General features: G+C 42.5%; 2 protein-coding genes across 5 annotated transcripts; one reads left to right on the forward strand and one right to left on the reverse strand.

Moving 5' to 3' along the window:
• Window positions 1–1,218: 1,218 nt before the first annotated feature.
• Window positions 1,219–9,621, forward strand: ddi2 (DNA-damage inducible protein 2). Of its 4 annotated transcripts, XM_071517939.1 has the most exons (11): window positions 1,219–1,318; window positions 1,479–1,650; window positions 2,267–2,396; window positions 2,629–2,913; window positions 3,026–3,152; window positions 3,517–3,644; window positions 5,023–5,151; window positions 5,308–5,411; window positions 5,527–5,719; window positions 6,316–6,364; window positions 6,754–6,852. In XM_071517939.1, exons 2-10 carry the CDS (start codon window positions 1,513–1,515, stop codon window positions 6,324–6,326), a joined length of 1,245 nt encoding a protein of 414 aa, XP_071374040.1. In that variant the 5' UTR covers window positions 1,219–1,318; window positions 1,479–1,512; the 3' UTR covers window positions 6,327–6,364; window positions 6,754–6,852. The 4 variants fall into 4 exon arrangements, with proteins under 4 accessions (XP_071374040.1, XP_071374041.1, XP_071374039.1 ...); XM_071517940.1 differs by having other exon boundaries at window positions 1,236–1,650; XM_071517938.1 differs by lacking the exons at window positions 1,219–1,318; window positions 1,479–1,650; window positions 2,267–2,396; ... (3 more) ...; window positions 5,023–5,151; window positions 5,308–5,411 and adding an exon at window positions 8,521–9,621 and having other exon boundaries at window positions 5,638–5,719; window positions 6,754–8,432.
• Window positions 9,622–13,663: 4,042 nt separating this feature from the next.
• On the reverse strand, window positions 13,664–17,716 carry cplane2 (ciliogenesis and planar polarity effector 2). The gene is made up of 5 exons (XM_071517958.1): window positions 17,337–17,716; window positions 16,231–16,383; window positions 15,963–16,087; window positions 15,638–15,774; window positions 13,664–14,562 (listed from the first exon to the last, which is right to left on the reverse strand). Exons 1-5 carry the CDS (start codon window positions 17,446–17,448, stop codon window positions 14,340–14,342), a joined length of 750 nt encoding a protein of 249 aa, XP_071374059.1. The 5' UTR covers window positions 17,449–17,716; the 3' UTR covers window positions 13,664–14,339.
• Between the last annotated feature and the right edge of the window lie 623 nt (window positions 17,717–18,339).

An 18,339-nucleotide genomic window follows, 5' to 3' on the forward strand; every position in this document is an offset into this window, starting at 1 on the left:
ACTTCTTATCACCAAAGTTTTAGTTTTAGTTAGGTGTATGTGAACGTGCAGCTGCCATTATATTCCCTCAGTGTTGTCACTGAATCCACATAAATAGAAAAAATTATATGAGGAACTTGTGGATTATCAAAAATTAAAATAACCAAAAACCAATGTACAGAATTTACTGTGGGCCTAGCTTATCAAATGCAACATCATGAAATGAGCCGTCCCTCATCCCACAAAGGCTTAATTAGCCTAACTCCTAACTTTACAAAATATATATTTTTTTTAGCACAAAAGCCTTAAAGAGTGGGATGAGATATGTTTAGGAAAAGATGATGCCTCAGTCTGTTTGGGTGTTGTTCAGTTAATTAGTCACATGTGTGGGTACAGCAGAGACAACAGGCTATACTGAGCAAAGAAAGAAGAGCAGAGTCTGAGCCAAAGAGGTAGAAGAAATAGTAGGGTGATCTAAAGCAGAACTATGACTGGATACTTATGGTAAGTGTTATCTCTAAGGAGGAAACAATAACAAGGAAAGTATTGTGTGCCATCCAATTCCAACTGGTAGCCTACCTGCAGAGCTTGAGACGGCGCCTTCAACAGCATCTTTGAGTCAGTAGTTTTCCATTCAGGCAGACATGCAGCTAATCAGTCTGAATAACACTCTGTAACATTCCTCTACAAATACAAACTGCAAGTAAAATATTAAGAAAAGGATACAGAAATATAAACAAAATAGTATATGATGTTCAAAACATAGACTACTCAACCATTCTCACCTAATATGAACAGTTATTAAAATATTAATTTACAATGAAGATTGACCCACGCAACTTCTCAAGCACACATTATCACACATCCACACTCCTTTTATTAAACGTATTTGCAATACATTTCAATAACAATGTAATAAATGAGAATATCAATACATTTTATTATTCTCTCTGCCCAACCTATTAATCTCGTCTCCAGAGTAGTCATGATGTTATCCAAGAATTAAATTACTTAATTGTCACATCTTTCTACTCCAAACCCAAGCATGTAGGTAAACTAGTTTTCACGTGTTAGTTACACAGTTACTGAAGGGCTGGAGGTGGGGTTTTTTTTTTGTTTTGTTTTTTAAATATCAGTAGCACTTAAAGCATCCACTAGATGGCGGTAACACAACATTGGATCCCAGTGTTGTTAAAACTGAAAGAGGAAGAAGAAAGCACTCACGACTGCAAATTCTGTAATCCGACATGTCGAAAACAGCCTGAAATGCGGCATTAGCGGTGGTAGTTGATGTTAGTTGTTGATAAAACGAGAAACTGTCACATCAGACCTCTACCTAGTAAGTGCAAAGCAGTCAATGTGTTCAGGCGGAAAAATTGTTTCTCTTTGATGATTTTTTTTACTGAAATAGATCTTTATATTGGGCCAAAACCAAATACAAGGCACATTAGCTTTTCTTCAGTGAAAGAAGGAACTACACTAACGACATTCTGTTACAGCGGATTCGTCAAGTGATCCTGCCCCAAAAAAGCGATGCTGGTGACCGTATTCTGCGCGCCGAGGGATCGCCCAGAAACCACTTTCGCCCTCGATGTGTCTCCAGAGCTCGAACTAAGAGACTTTGTAGCACTTTGTGAACTAGAATCCGGAATCCCAGCAGGGGAAATTCAAGTAAGGCTAGCATGAAGTAGCTAGATGGTGACTAGCTGCAGCGCGAGAGCTAGCTAGCTTGCTTGCTAGCATGAATCGGACTTTTGCTGTTTTGACGATTTGGGGTGTTGCAAAACTTCAGTCAACAACAGACAGATCTACCGATCTATGCTTCTGACGTTCACTAACGTTAGTTGGCTTAATGGGTGGGTGACGTGGGTTAGCTAACATCAACCCGACAGCAAATGAACCTAGCTAACAGTAGTCAATATTACACTGTATGTGGATAACGTCAGATAGACTAGCAGATTGGGAACTAGCTGAGTTACGTGGTTGATACACGCCATGGTGCTTTAAACCACCAAAGGGTCAATTTCCGGTCTAGTAGATGGCGTTAATGTTACCTTAGAGACCTGGGTGGTAAGGTGCTGTTTCAACCAGGTAGGCTACTGGATTGGTTAGTCAAAATATGGCTGACCGGTTCACTTACTCTAAAGATAATGCTTGCAAAAGCAAGAGTTGCCTAACTGCAGCACTTGATTTTATCAAGTAGTTGATCAGGCTTATGTATGCTTAGTGTATCCAGTCTTATGGCATATGTAATTTTATTTAATGTTCTATAATTGTCTCTATCCAGATCTCATATGTAGAGCAGCCGCTAAAAGACCCCACTCGCGCCTTGGGGACCTATGGTGTGAAGGATGGAGATGTTGTGGTTCTCAGACAGGCAGACAGAAGGCCGCCACCAACTCAACCAGCCTTCCCAGGTAAAGCATATGTCTGTCTGAATTACATGAAATCTATTGATATGAGTTGTTATATAGTTTATTTTATATCAAGTTCCATCTGAGATGGCAATTATATTGAAGGTGCATGTGCACCTGCTGTGGTGATTAATGCATCAGTCTAATCAATAAGCATACACCTCTACAGAGTTCTTCCTAAGTTTTACATATACAACATGCTAACATCTCATCCTTTCTCCTCTTTGCTTCTTAGGTCTGCCCCATATTGACTTTCGTTCCATCGCAGTCCCAGGCTCTGCTCCTTCAACCAGTCAGCAAGCTGCCCCAAGGCAGCAGCGTCCGGCCCCGCAGCAGCAACAGCAGCAATGTGCCGCACCACCACCTACGCCATTGGCCTTTCGTGGCACCGGCTCCTCTCCACAGGGGCTGGATGACCCTGCCTTACTGCAGCAGATGCTGTTATCCAATCCACATGAGCTGTCACTCCTCAAGGAGCGCAACCCACCACTGGCTGAGGCCCTGCTGAGTGGAGACTTAGGTGAATACAAGAGTAATTGATGTTCACATGACACCATTAACTGTTAATGTTGAAGGTCCTGTGCTTTCAATCAGATGTCGATTGGTTATGCAGAGTGTGACTGTTTCCTTAGAGCGTTTCACCAAAGTGTTGGTGGAGCAACAGCAAGATCGGGCGCGGAGGGAGCAAGAACGGATCAGACTCCTGACTGCTGACCCATTTGATTTGGACGCCCAGGCAAAGATTGAGGAGGACATCAGGTATAGTCTAGACTTCCGTGGAGCCCTTAAACTCAGTAAACACCACTATGACATTGTGCTGTTGGAATTTGCAGACCGGGCGTGAATATACATAATGAAATACGTAATGCCACAGCTTCAGATTCACTAGCCCATCTGATCTTTCGGAGCAGTAACAACAGCATTAAAATATCCTAGTATCTGTTGCATAGCCAATTTGTTCACCGGGACACATAACACATTGTGAATGTGACAGTACCATTTGGAAGTAAATCAGAATACAAAGATGGGAAAGCAGCTTGTTCACCAGTTAGGCAGCATGTTTTGATTGTTTAAGATTTTTGTAAAGTCAAGATTCTTACTATTGAATTTGTGCATATTCCAGGCAGCACAATGTGGAAGAAAATATGACCATTGCAATGGAGGAGGCCCCAGAAAGCTTTGGACAGGTGGTTATGCTCTACATCAACTGCAAAGTCAATGGGCATCCTGTGAAAGCTTTTGTTGACTCAGGTAATGAGCAGAAAATCCTGTTCCGCTGTGCAAAAGCATGAATTTATGGTGCCATGAGCTGTCAAAATGTTTGTGTGCTGTGTGGCGGTTAGTGTTGAAACTCAACAGTTCACTGATATTATCAGCCAATAATGGCCTGCCACAGATGTATGGGTACCTGATTATTGTTATACTCTGATGATAATGCACTGATAAAATAAGTACAATACTTGGGTAAAGTCACATATGGGTGATTTTACATTTACCTTTTGAAGGATTGTGCTTTTAACTTCTATTTGGGCTAAGACTTTTACACTGAGTCACAATTTTTATGCTCAGATAGCTGTTCTCATCGTTCTGTTCATAAACTGGGTGAAATAATGTAAGTCGAAATGACATACGACAAAGTTATTACATATATTAGCACGTGACTGAAACAGCCATGGTATGGATGTTGCATTATCCTCACTTCACAAGGCCAAGAAATGCTGGAATGCTAAGCTAAATATGGCTGGTATTTTTTGTTTTTGTTTGATTTTGATTTGTTGTTTTTCATTGCAGCCTCAAAATCCACCTCAACAAACAAAGAAATGCATAATGGAGGAACCCCCAAAAGCAAAAGCAGTCAATATTAGCTTTGGATGTAGTTAAATTCAATAATTTTACAACCCTATTCATTTTCACGTTAGACTGAAAGGGAGTGGGATCCGGAATCCCTTATTTGGGCCGAAAAATGATGTCATGCTTGAGAGGACAATGTAATCTATTGTCTCAAAGCAACATTTCCATGTTTATATTCGTGAGAAGGATTATCCTCTCCAACGTTGGACCTGTCCATTCTTTTACACTCTACTTGTCACTATGTTTTTCCAAAGATGGTTTGTGTAAGGTTTCTCTTTCTTTTCCAGGTTTAACTTTCATTTTGGTCACATGGGTGCATGCTGCACATTCAAAGGCTGTGATTATTCAGGCATAATGGATGTGCTTGATATAACACATCAGGACTTTCAGGGGAATTTAAAACATGCGTTGTAAATGCCCTTTCAATTTTTTTTTGTTTTGTTTGTTTTGTTTTTCCCCCACCCAACCCAGCTATAAACCATCTCTGCTGCACCCTGACCTGAGGAAAATTATATATATTATTATATTATATTGGCAATATGGAACATTTCATTTCACGTTTTGAAAATAGTTAAGTTGTTCATATAAGTTGCAGAAAGTGCAATAAAATTATTTAGTGCAATCCTACCAATTTGTACCATTTGAATGATATTCGCCCTCTTCATTGCATAGACCATGTTTGATTTTTGTCAGGATTAAACATTCCATGTGAATGTGATGTTGTTTTCTCCTGTCTCACCCTCTTTCCCTGTACCTCCTCCTTGACCCGTGGTTTCAGGAGCCCAGATGACAATAATGAGCCAGGCATGTGCTGAGCGCTGTAACATCATGCGTCTGGTGGACCGACGCTGGGCAGGGATCGCCAAGGGAGTGGGCACCCAAAAGATCATCGGCAGAGTTCATTTGGGTGGGTGTCATGTTTTTCAACATTGCTGAGCAACGCTATTCCTGGGCACAAGTCCAAACATATTCACAGAAAAAAACATCAACTGCATCCACGCTCATGTCTGCATGATATTTTAGTGTAGCTTAAATTGTGGTGCTTCCTGTTACACTCATCTAGCTCAGGTCCAGATAGAGGGGGACTTCCTGCCTTGTTCTTTCTCCATCTTGGAGGACCAGCCAATGGACATGCTGCTTGGACTGGATATGCTGAAGAGACACCAGGTGTGAGCCCCTTTCATCCCATCCCATCCCAGTGTGCATTACGCAGTTGCATTATATATCAGAAAAGTTCTCATAAAAAGCTCTGGACACATTATTTGTCTCATATTTCTCGCAGTGTTCCATTGACCTGAAGAAGAGCGTGCTGCTAATCGGCACCACAGGCACTGAAACCCGCTTCCTGCCGGAGGCGGAGCTACCAGAGTGCGCCCGGCTGGCGTACGGGGCAGAGGGGCGTGAAGATGCCCGTCCAGACGAGATAGCTGACAGAGAACTGGCAGAGGCGCTTCAGAGATCCATACAGGAAAGCGGTAAGGAGTGTTCGCTTGTTTCTGCTCATTAGCCTGTTTTTCCATTGGACATTTTTCAGCTCAACGAGAAACTACATTTGCATGTGCCACTTTAAGCTTCTTACTCTCGATCCTCGTTTATGCAGTCATCTGAATTTTCAGTCACATGATCACTTCATGTCAACACCTCAGCAAATCAAAAATGCTTTAGAATTGCATGAGGTCAGGAAATTGAGACCTGGCCACCGGCCAAATATAAGTAGATATCATAGAAGATGAATGAGATCTCGGTTGAGATTAAGGTTTTTAGGTAGGCTTGAATTAATTCTGGTGTTTTAATTAATACAATTAGTCATCTTTATTTTTTTCTCTAACTGTTAGGCAATTTGATCAAATGTCTTACTGAAATGAGCCAAATTTATCTTCCTGAGGTTTGATGACAAGTGATTACACTGTGACTTCTCCGTCAGGTCATAGGTCATAGCAGTTCTCTCGGCTGACACTTTTCACTTTTGTGTGAAAAGGGTGATAGTTTGGTGCATGCTCTGTGTGTGACTGCTAACTTTCTCCGTCCCTTTGCATGATGTGTGTGTGGTGTGTGCCCTAACTCTGAGCAGGACAGCACTGATGCATTTGGAGACAGCTGGAGAGGGCCCTACCAACCAGGTACTGCTACTCAGTCAAGTGCCAACTCCATCGCTATTTACTTTTTATTTTGCTTTGATATTTTGTTGCTGATCTGTTAATTAATGCTACTATTTTATTTTTATTTACTTGTTTATTTATTGAAAGAAAATATTAAGAATTGGTAAAAAAAAAAAAAAAAAAGTTAGTAGCTGAAGTATAAAACCATATATGCAGAAGATAATTAATCATTGTACAAGAGTTTCAAAAGTAGAGAATACAATTCATTTATCAGTGTCTCAGTATTTCAGTTTCTTTTCAGAAGCTGTCAAGGACACTGAAATGCACATTTCCAAAGTAATGGTCCCTAACAGGTTTCAGATAAACTCCAACTGCTGCCTAATTCTCAAATGCATTTTCTCTTACAATAGACACTGCAGATGGACAAACTACCTCACCAAAATCCCCACCATTCCCATTGCCCAGACCCTTAGACCAAATGTCCTCATGCTCCTCCCCTTCCCAAAGCCCTTCCTGTGGCCATCCCCAGAATCAGACCCTGGATCGCTCTCAGTCTGCCCCAGCCACCCTGCAGCAGGCCTCAACACCAGGGCAGTGCCAAGGCCATCCTGGCTTCCAGGAGCTTCCTGGGCCTTCATCCCAAATAGAGGACACTTCTTCTGCACCCCATCAGGTCCACCCTCACCCTCACCCTCTCTCTGCCCCTAGCAGCTCCACCTTGCCCCCTGTACCTAGTCCCTCACCAGAAGGCCTCCCTGAACGCTCCCCTCCTGCAGTCACGACCGTGAGTGGCATTCCAGCCCTAGGAGATCCAGAGAGTGAGGTACTTCTTAGAGCCACAGAGGTGGATGCTGAATCAGACGGGGTGGTAAATAGCTCCATGCTTTCCCATCCAGAGGAACTTTCCCCTATCCAACCCATGGAGCAGGAGGTGGATGGATCCAGCGCAGCTGATGCCACAGAGTCCTGTCTAAGTGCTACTGGCCAGCCGAGCCAGGAAGATGAAGAAAGATCCAAACATCCACATCAACTCCTATCCAATCCACCGTCTCTGAGCCTGGGTTCTTGTCCTACTGATTCTGCTGCACCAGGGAACGTCTGTGGGATCCCTGATCCCGACTCTGCTGAAATGGAGTTCCCCGCCACCTCCCAGAGCGTGGTGCCGTCTGAGAGGGACCAGCCCGAGGGAGAGCGCTGCTCCAGCTCTGACAGCGTCCCCTCGCTGGCAGCCGCTCTGCTGGAGCTTCACGAGCTGCTGGTATCCAACAGCCATGCTCAGTCTCACGACCGCAGCACCTCCTGCTCCCCCTCGCAGCCGTTCAGACAGGACGCAGATGGGCTGGATGACAACCCCGTCCCCGAGTCCCGCACCCTGACACCCGAAAACACCCAGCCTACCCCCTCTACTGCCATTACAGCCGGTGCAGAACCAAGTGATGCCAAAGCCAACCATGCTGCTGTATCTGATGAGGGACCATCTAAGTGTCTTGTGCCTGACCTCTCTGGCCAGGATGAGAATCTGGGCAGAGATATGGCAGAGACTGTGGAGGGACAAGGACCACCGCAGTGTCCAGATGGCTCCTGGGAGAGGAGGGCAGACAGATGTGGGCAAGATGAAGCCAGTATTGTCAGCATTTCTGGGCCTGAGCCAGTGGGTCCTTCTGCTCTTGCAGGGGACCTGGAGTTCAGGGAGCCTCCTGAGGGGCAGCAAGGGAGAGGGGTTGCAGAAGGAAGAGCCTTTGGCACCGACACCCCAGACACTCTCGGCCTTCAGACTGAGCACACTCTTCTGAGCCCTTTGTCGATGGCCGTGGGCTCACCCGAGGAGGTGTCTAGCACCTCATCTCCCTCTGCCCCTCTTCTCGCTCAGGCTCCCCAGCCTTCATCTCCGGCCCCTCTGCTCTCTGCCCCGCATCCCTTTATAGAACAATTTCCAGCTGAGCACATCCAGAGAATCCAGGCAGCAGGGTTTTCTGCCAGGGAGGCTGCAGAGGCACTGGAACAAGCCCATGGAATTGTGGAGCTAGCTCTGCTGGCACTACTAGCCCGCAATATCACTGTGCCCACCTAGACTCTCATTACCAATCATGTGAGTCCCCAGCCTCCCAACTCAGCATCTGTCTTATTTATACCTTAATCTTGTTATTGATACAGATGTCTCAATCCCTTCTCAGCAGGGAGCAAGCATATCACAGGGAAATGCTGTCTCTTGGTTTATCAAAGAGACCACCCAAGAACAAACAAGACAACTGGTATTAGTTTCCTGGATATAGCAGATATGTGAGGTGTGTTTGCATGCAGATGTTTTGGGTGCCCACCCATTTCATGGGTTTTTAAAAATTTGGTCTGGTAGATTAATTTTGTTATTGTTTTGTCCCTCCACCCCGTCATATTATTGATCGCCCCATGTATGATTGATTCTTGATACATTTAACACTTATAATTTCCCCTTTGATATCTCGAAGACCTGAGTAAAGGTACTTATTATTGTGTAGAGTACAAGTCATGGAGAGTAAATAAAACAATGTTGGAGTGGAAGTTGTAGCCACAACTCCTCCCCAGACCAGAATAACCCTCTGTCTCTTAAGCTTTAGATCATTCAGCACAAATATGGAAATTTGAAGATAAGTACTTTGCTGATAAATAAAGTTAATTCATTTATATGTTGATTCCATGGTTGATTTTAAACCCCTCAACCTGCAAATTAAAAGAAACAGATTAAGAAAAATGACATTGTGGAAACTGCTGCAGTTTAGAAGGGTTAATGGTCACTTTCATTTTCTGATGGTGTCAATAAATTGCCATTTCTCCAGATGAGTGAAAATTTGCAGAGTGACAAGCAGAGCTGGAACAACCCCTGTATTCAGTGCTGTCATTACACAAAACATCTAGTCAGCCAAAAATGTGTTATGAAATATGACCATAGATGGCATTTTTCCAATTCAATGTGTATTACAGATGGGTATCTTCTCTACTGTATGTATCATCCTCCTCATCTTTTGAAAGCTTTGCAATGTATAGATTACAAAGCTATTAGTAGCTTCTGTTCAGATGAAATTCTACTTTTATTTTGTGTCAAATCTTCATGTTGATACCTTAAGCACCCATATCCATTTTGTAATATCTGTTAAACTATACCCCTTTCCAGCTGTCAAAACATTTTGTCCTTAAATCATGTATTCATTTTTTTAATTGCATTATATGGGTCATACCAACAATGTTCAGGCAGATTGAATTATTTACTTTTTTCTTGTACGAAATTTTAAATTGCAAATAAAGTGAAACTAGTCTTTGTATTCATTCTGTATGATTATTTAGTCAGTGTTTCCTATAAATTAATGCAGGCAGTTGTGATTAAGGCGATATTTTAATAATCTATCCATTTTGTTCTCTCGTACTCTTCCTTCATTCTCTAAATATTGTATTATTTAGCTGGAGAAAGTAAAGGAGCTGCAGTTAAGACGTCTTCTATGCGTGCTGCATAAAATCGACTGATACCTTGATTAATGTGAGCCAGTGTTGCTGCGGTTGACGGGTAGAAGTGTGAGTGGTGGTTTCTCAAGATGCACACCTGCAGCTAGTTTATGTGATTGCAACATGGTAAGGAGTGCTACATGTTCAGTCAGACTGCATCCAACTGAGATCATTTAATTTGGGTGATTCTGAGGCAAATTAAGGATTCTGCAGAAGATAGGGGAAAAACATCCATAACTGCACATCATCAGATTATCAAAATTAATTGTTGACAGTCTCTGTGGCGGATTTGTGTGGCAGTGTCGTCCCTGTGCCAGGTGAAGGCATGATGGCTCAGTTTGATTGCAGAGGAGATGAGAACAGCCGCAGTGTGAGCAGTAACTTTATCACCAGTACATATTCCTGCTTTGGAAATGGCCTCCCTGTGAATAATTTATCACAAACACCAGCCGTTACAACATCAGAGCAACTTCCGTCAGGAGCTGCTCCTCAGGAAGCCAACAGTACAACCAAGAGTAGCACTGGAAGCCTTGATGACGAACATGATGAAACTCTGAACCAGCTTGAGGGTTTCAGGTACAGAACACATGCTGCATCTGCAAAACTGTCGATTTTTGGTGTGGAATTGTGACAGTGGGATCCCTCTGTCCTGTTTCAGTCCTCCTATAGACATATCTTCAGCCCTCAGGTCTGTGGCCTTAATGCACACATGGGACTTTGGAAGAATGCAGTTTCCCATGTCCAGTCTGTTCTCAGTTCCTGGACTGGATGAGAAGGATAACAGAGTTTCTTCACCATTAGTTGAGCAGGATGAAAACAAAGAATGGTATGAGAGATTACTTATCTTTATACTCTGGCAAAGGAAATACTTCTGAACTAAATTTGACCTTACCTGTTGCACAACCCAGGGCAGCAGATCCAGATGAGGAGGAAGTGCTTGGTGTATCATTCCAGTCTAAGTACATTCATATTTGTGAGTTTGCTTTGTTCTGCTCCTAATTTCCTCTCTCTCTTGTAATAGCTACCTTGTGTTCCATTATTGAGTTAAAACTAGAAAATTGAGAGCAACGCTAAGTGTCTCTGTCTCCTTTCTTTCCTCCCTCTGCAGTCCCGCTGTATCAGGACTACTGTCTGTCGGTGAAAGCCGACCTGCACAGGCTGAACAAGAGCTTCCTGTCTGAACTGCTAACCTCCAAGTGCCTCCCAGGTCTGCAGTCCCCTCTCACCCCTCGCAGCCGTTTTGAGGTCACCTCCCCTCGGCCAGGTTCCCCTGAGGTGACTCCACCCTCACCTCCACCTCACCCTCTTAGGGTGACCCCATGCACCCTGTGGCAAGACCTGGATGAGGTGAAGGCATGTGGCCTGCTGGACAGGTTGGCCACCAGAGAGATTCGCCTTCAGGAGGTGTGGAAAAGCTATAATTTCAATTTTTAAAAAGTTGCATTCAACTAGAGAACACAGTGACATAACTGGAACTAAAGTGTAATTGAAAATGATATAAAACACCTACATTATTAATTGTTCATTGTGCCTACCTATGTGCTTAAGTAAAGTACTATCAACTCAATGTCAGTTTTTCCAAATAATTAAATAGTGCTATAAAGGTTTGAATCAATGTGACAACTGGGAAAATCATTCGCTCTTGCCCCCCTTTCATTTTCTTCCTCTGAAGGCCATGTTTGAGTTGATTGGCTCTGAGGCTTCCTACCTGAGGAGCCTTGGGGTTGCTGTCAATCATTTCTATGCATCAGAGAAACTGAAAGAGACCCTGTCTCAAATGGAGCATCACATTTTGTTTTCCAACCTCCGTCATGTGATGTCAGCCAGTGAGAAGTAAGAGCTCCTCATACCCGTTCATGTTTTTTCGAAGTGTTGGTGCTGGCGTTTTATGCTGAGTGGGCATTCTGGTATCTCTTAGGTTTCTCATGGACCTAGAAGTGCGACTGGGAGAGAGTGTGTTGATATCTCAGGTTGGAGACATCGTGCTGCAGCATTGCCCCATGTTCCAAGCTCTCTATGTGCCATATGTGACCAACATGATGTACCAGGAGGCCCTCGTCAACCAGCTGCTGTAAGTCTGTTCTGCACTCCATATCACTACAACTTTCATCAGCCATATTCACTCTATCTCTTCCTCTCTTCTTTCTCTCCTCTTCCTCTTTCTAGGCAGCAGAACAAAGGGTTTTTGTTCTTGCTCAAGACACTTGAGAGTGACCCGGTGTGTCAAAGACAGAGCCTCAAGTCGTTCCTTGTCCTTCCATTCCAGAGAATTACTCGTCTTAAACTCATAACAGAGGTAGGCGTCTGATGGGATTTGGGATATACTGCACCTGGATATAGATTAGTAACTTGAGATGTGATGTGTTCAAAAGTCCACTAAGGCTCCTATTGGGTTTACTTTGATTTCAGAGCATCCTGAGACTGACTGAGCCAGACTCGGATTCGATTTCAAATCTCGAAAAAGCCATAGAAGCCATTCATGAGGTAACTGTCCATTACACAGGAGTTGATTTGAAGTGTTTTGGTTGGCACACTCCTGTCAAATCTGAAGTGACCTTTTTTCTTTTAATAAATTGGAAGTAATTACTCGCCCCAGTGACTTGGGGGACAAGGAATTGAGCAAGTGATTGGGGGGGTGGGACATGTCTGTTGAGCTCTTAGGCTAAACAAATAAATATGAATTGCCTCTACTAAACTTCAAAAAGCCAACTTAAAAATCCAACTTCATCACTGATGTTTTGCTCTGACCAGATAGTGATGGAGTGCGATAAGGGGGTCCGGAAAATGAAACAAATTGAGGAGCTGGTGTGCCTGGAAATGCTGCTGGATTTTGGGAAAGTTAAGGTCTCAAACTTTTTTTTTTTTTATATCAGGCTTTTTTTTACTAGTGATAATGATTCAAAATATCTAATGCAAGAAATGTAAGATTTGTTACATAAGGCTTCATTAGTGGAGCTTAAAACAGTACACACCTATCACAACATAACTGACTGTCTCACTGTCATGTAACCTACAGATGGCAGTAAAGTCTAACAGAATCCCTCTCTCCTCCATCCAGTCTCTTCCTCTGGTTGTAAGTGGGCGTTTTCTGGTGCACCAGGGGCCCTTGAGACAGCTGACTGTGGAGGGAAACCACAACTCCAGAATTTCATTCGTCAGCGTCTACCTCCACCTCTTCAACGACCTTTTGATCATCTCCTCGAAAAAGTATTTCACATCCTCTCATTACTGCCATGTGTCCAAACACTTACATTACCCTGGGAACATACTGAACTGTACTTCATTTGTCTCGTGTTGCTGTACTATCCTTATACTCACCCATGCTTCTGTCTTTCTCTGTGCATCTGTCAGGGAGCAGCGTTTCAGAGTGATGGATCACGCTGTGTTCCCCACACATGTGCACATTGAGCAGCTGAAGACCGAGGTCCTGGGTCTGCCCTCCGATTCCTTCCTGCTGCGTCTCTCTCGAAATCACACCGGACAACCGACTGCCTCCATACTTGCCGCACACACAAGGTAAGAGTTGACATCTATCATCTTCTATGAATCCTTATTAAATAACACATTTCATTTTTTGCAGCCAGTCATGCATCAGTAAAGATATGTAATTCATGTCCACTTCTTGCATACAGGTCAGATAAAGAGGGATGGATGAAGGTGCTGTCATCTAAACATTGATGGGGACATGATGACTCCGATCTCCATTTCTATTTTCAAACTTGGCTCGTTTTTATCTTTCATGTGTTAATATGAGAATATAAGACTGAAATGCGTTTTGTTAATTGAAATACTAAGTTCATGTTCAATCTGTACACTGAAAAATTTCTATTCACTTTCTATGCACTTTTTTCCTTTTTATTGAAAAGCACTACAACACATCACACGACACTAGACACAATTGGTAGACACTTGAAACACTAAATTGTCACAATTAACAAATGCACTGTGGGGAAGGGGATACTTTTTTTTTAAATTATTACTATTGCAAATAAACATTTTTATACTTTTATTAACATGTTGGCCTCTTTACCATAAAAAGAAAATTCTGGTTGAGAAAGACTGGAAGTGCCTTTTCTATATTGACAGTTCCTACATAAAAATGAAAGATCATTGACCATGTGACCAGATCAGCATGATGCAACACAAATCATTTCACATCTTCATCTAATAATAGTAATCAGGGAACTTGGACAAATCAGTCCCTTTTTACTGATCTAACGTGATGAGAGAGAATTTAAGACATTAATTTCAGAATAGTCGCAACCAATCATTGGGAAGGCTGTGATTGTAGCATTGGATAAAATAATCCATCCATTTTCTTGCTACTTATCTGGATCAGTGTTGTGGTAGAAATAGGGCGAACAGAGAAACCCCGATGTGCTTTTCCCCAGCAACTTCTTCACATTCCTCCTGGGGATCCCAAGGCTCTCCCAAGGCCTGCTGGGAGATGTAGTCCCTCCAAAGGGAGGCGCCCAGGTGCCTGATCCACCTCAACTGCCACCTAAAATAACAGTTCAGTCTATTAAATGAGAGTCCCTGTCTCTTGCTGTGAGCGGTGGCTGGCTGACCGGGCTGCAACACAGTCCTGGTGCCACAGGCGCTCTGCCAGGCAGTTGAGGAGGGGCGCGACGTCACCCAGCCCGTCGCTCACCTCTCCCCCCGTACGCAGCACCGGAAAGCTCTGCTCCTCCTGGAACTTGCTCACTTCTCTCTCTGTCACATCACTGTGCATGAAAAGGTCAAATCTGAATGAAATGTCAAGGACAAATTAGCATTTCAGTATTAATTTACAGTGAGCTCTAAAATTATTTGGGCTGTACTGAGCGTGTTTTGGCTCCATACTGTTCTTACTTTTGATGTGCAAGGACACGGCTGAGGTTAAAGTGCAAACTAGCTGCTTTGACTTGAAAGTATGTTCAGGCATATTGTGTGAACAGGTGAAGAAGCCGCTCGATAGCTCAAAGCCAAACTGATGGCTTGGTTGCTCTTTACATGTTTTCATTCACCCTACCAGAGGTGGAAAGTAAGTAAGTACATTTACTCAAGTACTGTACTTCAGTACAATTTTGAGGTACTGGCACTTTACTTGAGTATTTCCATTTTGTGAGACTTTATACTTTTACTCCACTACATTTCAGAGGGAAATATTGTACGTTTTACTCCAGTACATTTATCTGATGGTTGTAGTTACTATTTACTTTGTAGAATAAGGTTTTACATGCAAAACATACAAAGCTGATCAAATATGTGCTTCGTTAGAGTTTCAGGTATGGAGTAGTTTGACCTAGTGGCACTTGGACCGCCTACAAGATTAAAATACTTGTTGCAGGTTAATTCATCAATAATTTAACACTCTGAAAGGGACCATTCTTTGAAATGATTACTTTTACTTTTGATACTTAAGTAAATTCTATACTTTTATTGAAGTAAACTTTTGAATGCAGGACTCCTTTATTCTTCATGTTTCCAGAAACCTATGGCACCCTGAAATGGAAGAACTGTGCACAAAAAGTGCTGTAGTTGTTTAACTGTTAATTTGATATGGCTGGAAATCTCAACAATCTGACAATCTGCACTTTAACCTCATAGATAACTGTGCCATGTGTCATTTCACATACAAAGTAATGAGTACAGAGCCCAAACATTAAAGTGGGTCAAAAATACTTATAGAACTCGCTGTCTGTTGCTTACTTGAGGTGGTTCTATGTCAAGTTTTCTGTTTTGAAGACATTGTTTATGAGATTTAGAAGAATCCTTCAAAGTGAAATAGTTTTTCATATAGGGATAATCATACACACACTAAAGTACACAAAAGGATACTTGGTGCCAACCACCAATTTCACAAGTCTGTCAGGCGGCCCAGACCACTTAGCAATCTGATTTGACAGATCATCAAATGATGTCCTGTCAGTGAAGGAGAACAGGAAGAGGATGGCGTCCACCTCCTCCTTACAGGACTGAAACAAGCAGGGAACAGCGATTTGACAAAAGATGCGGTGGGCAATGGATTATAGCTATTCTAGCTATTATCTTGAAAAATACAAAATGTGGGTAGACAGTCCCTATCAAGTTTCTCATTAATTAATGAATTGCTAAACTGTTGTTCTTTTCCAGCTTGTGTGAATGTATTATATTTCATACATACTGGAAGCAAATGGTCAAATCTACGCAAGGCGTTCTCTCCACAGTCCCACAGCTGCAGGCGGAAGAAAAGCACTCGGCCACTTTCTCTCAGCTTCACTGGCCAATATACTACTGTCGTCTCAATACCTGGAAGAACAAAAAATAAACTGGAGTAGTGCTAGTGTCCACCTCATCAACCTTTGTATGGGAGTTTGATTGCATGCAAGACTAACAAAAGGATTTGGAGAAGCTGCATGCCTTGTCACTGTCGGTGCGGAGTGTGGCCTTACCTGTAGTTTCATAGTGCATGTTGGGAATATTCAGTCCTGCGAGACGTGCAGCGAGTGCAGTTTTCCCTACTCCACTCTTGCCAGAGATGAAGATCTTATAATGAACCGTGTCCACAGCTATATGAGGGGGCATCACTGGAGACTCCAACAGGCCTGTGACACAAGTTATAAATGGGCCACCAGCATTTCAATTGGCAAAGTGCTGCTTGGTAGTAGCTACATAAATCTAGAAGTGAAATGTAAGTCAGACTGTACAAAATCATGTTGTGTCATGGATAAATTATCTATAAATGCAATCCCATATACACACTATTATGGGGCCCTGATGCCTTTGCACAGTGACATGCATGGTTTGATAAACTTCACCTTCAAGTTTTACCCTAAAAGCATTTCAAATATTCCTATTTTCCAAGAGACAAAATTATTGATCTGTGCTTTGAAAATGTTGACTTTTTGGACAGGAAAAGATGCATCAACACAGTCAGACAGTTGTGTGCATGGTCACCCTGTTTTGACAAGGTGTGATTGTGTTGAGTACCACTCTGTATAGATGTGAAAACGCTGATCAGTTTTAAATCAGACTACACCATTCATTTCTGTTATTCCTTAATACAGTTCATTCAATGTTTACGAATGCCACCAACTCCTTTCCATCACTGTTCTCTCTCACATCATTAAAATGTACAACATGGAGCTTCTCCACAGACAATAAATGAGACGCTGACTTTGTGGATTTATTTTGTAGTAGTTCCAAACTATACAATACACAGATATCAACAATCACCCTGGGTGCTGCAGTCACTTTTTGTGGTTAAATCTCTCATTGGACCTGCACATAGATGCAATATCACAGATTAGTGGAAAGGATAAAGTTGTCTGCTCTAGTTTATAAGGGACAGCAGTGAATGTAAACTGAATTCCTTCCTTATTGAAATACATGTTTGAATACTGAAGTACACATGAACACATGGTGAGAGTCTTATAATTTTCCTAGTATAATGTAAGGTGCAGACCTGACTATGGACCCTTTTATAGTGAAAGGATGCTTATGATGAGAAAGAAAATGATACAGACTGAAACAGAAACGCATGCTGTAAATGTCATACCAAACTTTTTGCGTCTTTTCTTGTGTAGTATTTTGCTGAAGAAGTCTTTGCTGTCTGCACTCCGATGCCAGTCAGCTACTACGATCGATCCAGCAGGCGGGACTTGAGCCATCTTGAAGAGTAAGGTGGAGGCTACGAGCTGTCTTGTTAGACTAGACTAGCATCACTACTGAGGTCAGTTAGACAGAAAAACACCAAAAGACAATTCAGTCAACACCTCGGTGGCTCCTTGTAGAAGTGTAAGCAGCTGAAGACTCAATAATTAATGTCGAGCTACAGTAAAGAGCTTTTCTGACCCTAACGCGCTTTACAATAATAACTCTGGTCGCCAGAATGTATTTTTAAAGTAGGAAAACGTGATTAAATGCAGCTACCTGGGAAAACTTCCGTAAACTAAAACATCCCCTGACAACCAATCTGCGTCACTTCCGCTAGTATTCCTATGGTGCCTTCAAATTCGCTGCGTAAGCTCCAAGTCGTAAATACGGCGTTTCGCTCATGTGCTCTTTGAACTGAAATAAATCGTAGACTATAGCAAAGTAGTTACAGCAGTTTGTTTATTGTATGAATCAAGTGGCACAGAGTAGCATCAAGCATGCAAATTATGTTTGATTAATGTATTAAACAAAGTTGTACATATTACTTTTACTATCAGTTGTTGACAAGGCTTCCTTGCTGTTTGCCGCCGCCGTTTTACCTCAAGATGTGATATGCACATACGCGTCACATCCCGGTAACCCAAGTATCATAGAAAGTAAAATTTTTCCCAGTAGTATTTGACACTTTGTTGGGTCGTCTACGTGCGCCCAAATCTGAATTTACATATTTCCGATAGATAGTGAAGGAAACATTGGTTGGCTGGAGCCCCTTTGAACCGCTAGAGGCCGCTGAACTCCTGCGGTTAAGATTGTCTGGCTGGTCGTGAGATTGCATCTGAGACAGAACATGAAAGAAAGGAGAAATAAAAGAGAATGTTTGATTTATTTTAATTGAATGTTACATA

This window comes from Centroberyx affinis, unplaced genomic scaffold (assembly GCF_046629955.1).
Source record: "Centroberyx affinis isolate AG114_WGS23_722 - 3 ecotype Tasmania unplaced genomic scaffold, CSIRO-AGI_Caff_v1 ptg000543l_1, whole genome shotgun sequence".
Classification (NCBI taxonomy): Eukaryota; Metazoa; Chordata; class Actinopteri; order Beryciformes; family Berycidae; genus Centroberyx; species Centroberyx affinis.

Excerpts from the sequence above, each read along its gene's own strand:
- ddi2 (XM_071517937.1), top strand. The coding sequence starts at position 6,822 with ATGTCCTCATGCTCCTCCCCTTCCCAAAGCCCTTCCTGTGGCCATCCC.
- cplane2 (XM_071517958.1), bottom strand. The coding sequence starts at position 17,448 with ATGGCTCAAGTCCCGCCTGCTGGATCGATCGTAGTAGCTGACTGGCAT. Across the intron at positions 16,384-17,336 it reads GAAAAGACGCAAAAAGTTTG|GCCTGTTGGAGTCTCCAGTG; the intron begins GTATGACATTTA and ends CTTGTGTCACAG. Across the intron at positions 14,563-15,637 it reads AAATTGGTGGTTGGCACCAA|ATTTGACCTTTTCATGCACA; the intron begins GTATCCTTTTGT and ends CATTTCATTCAG.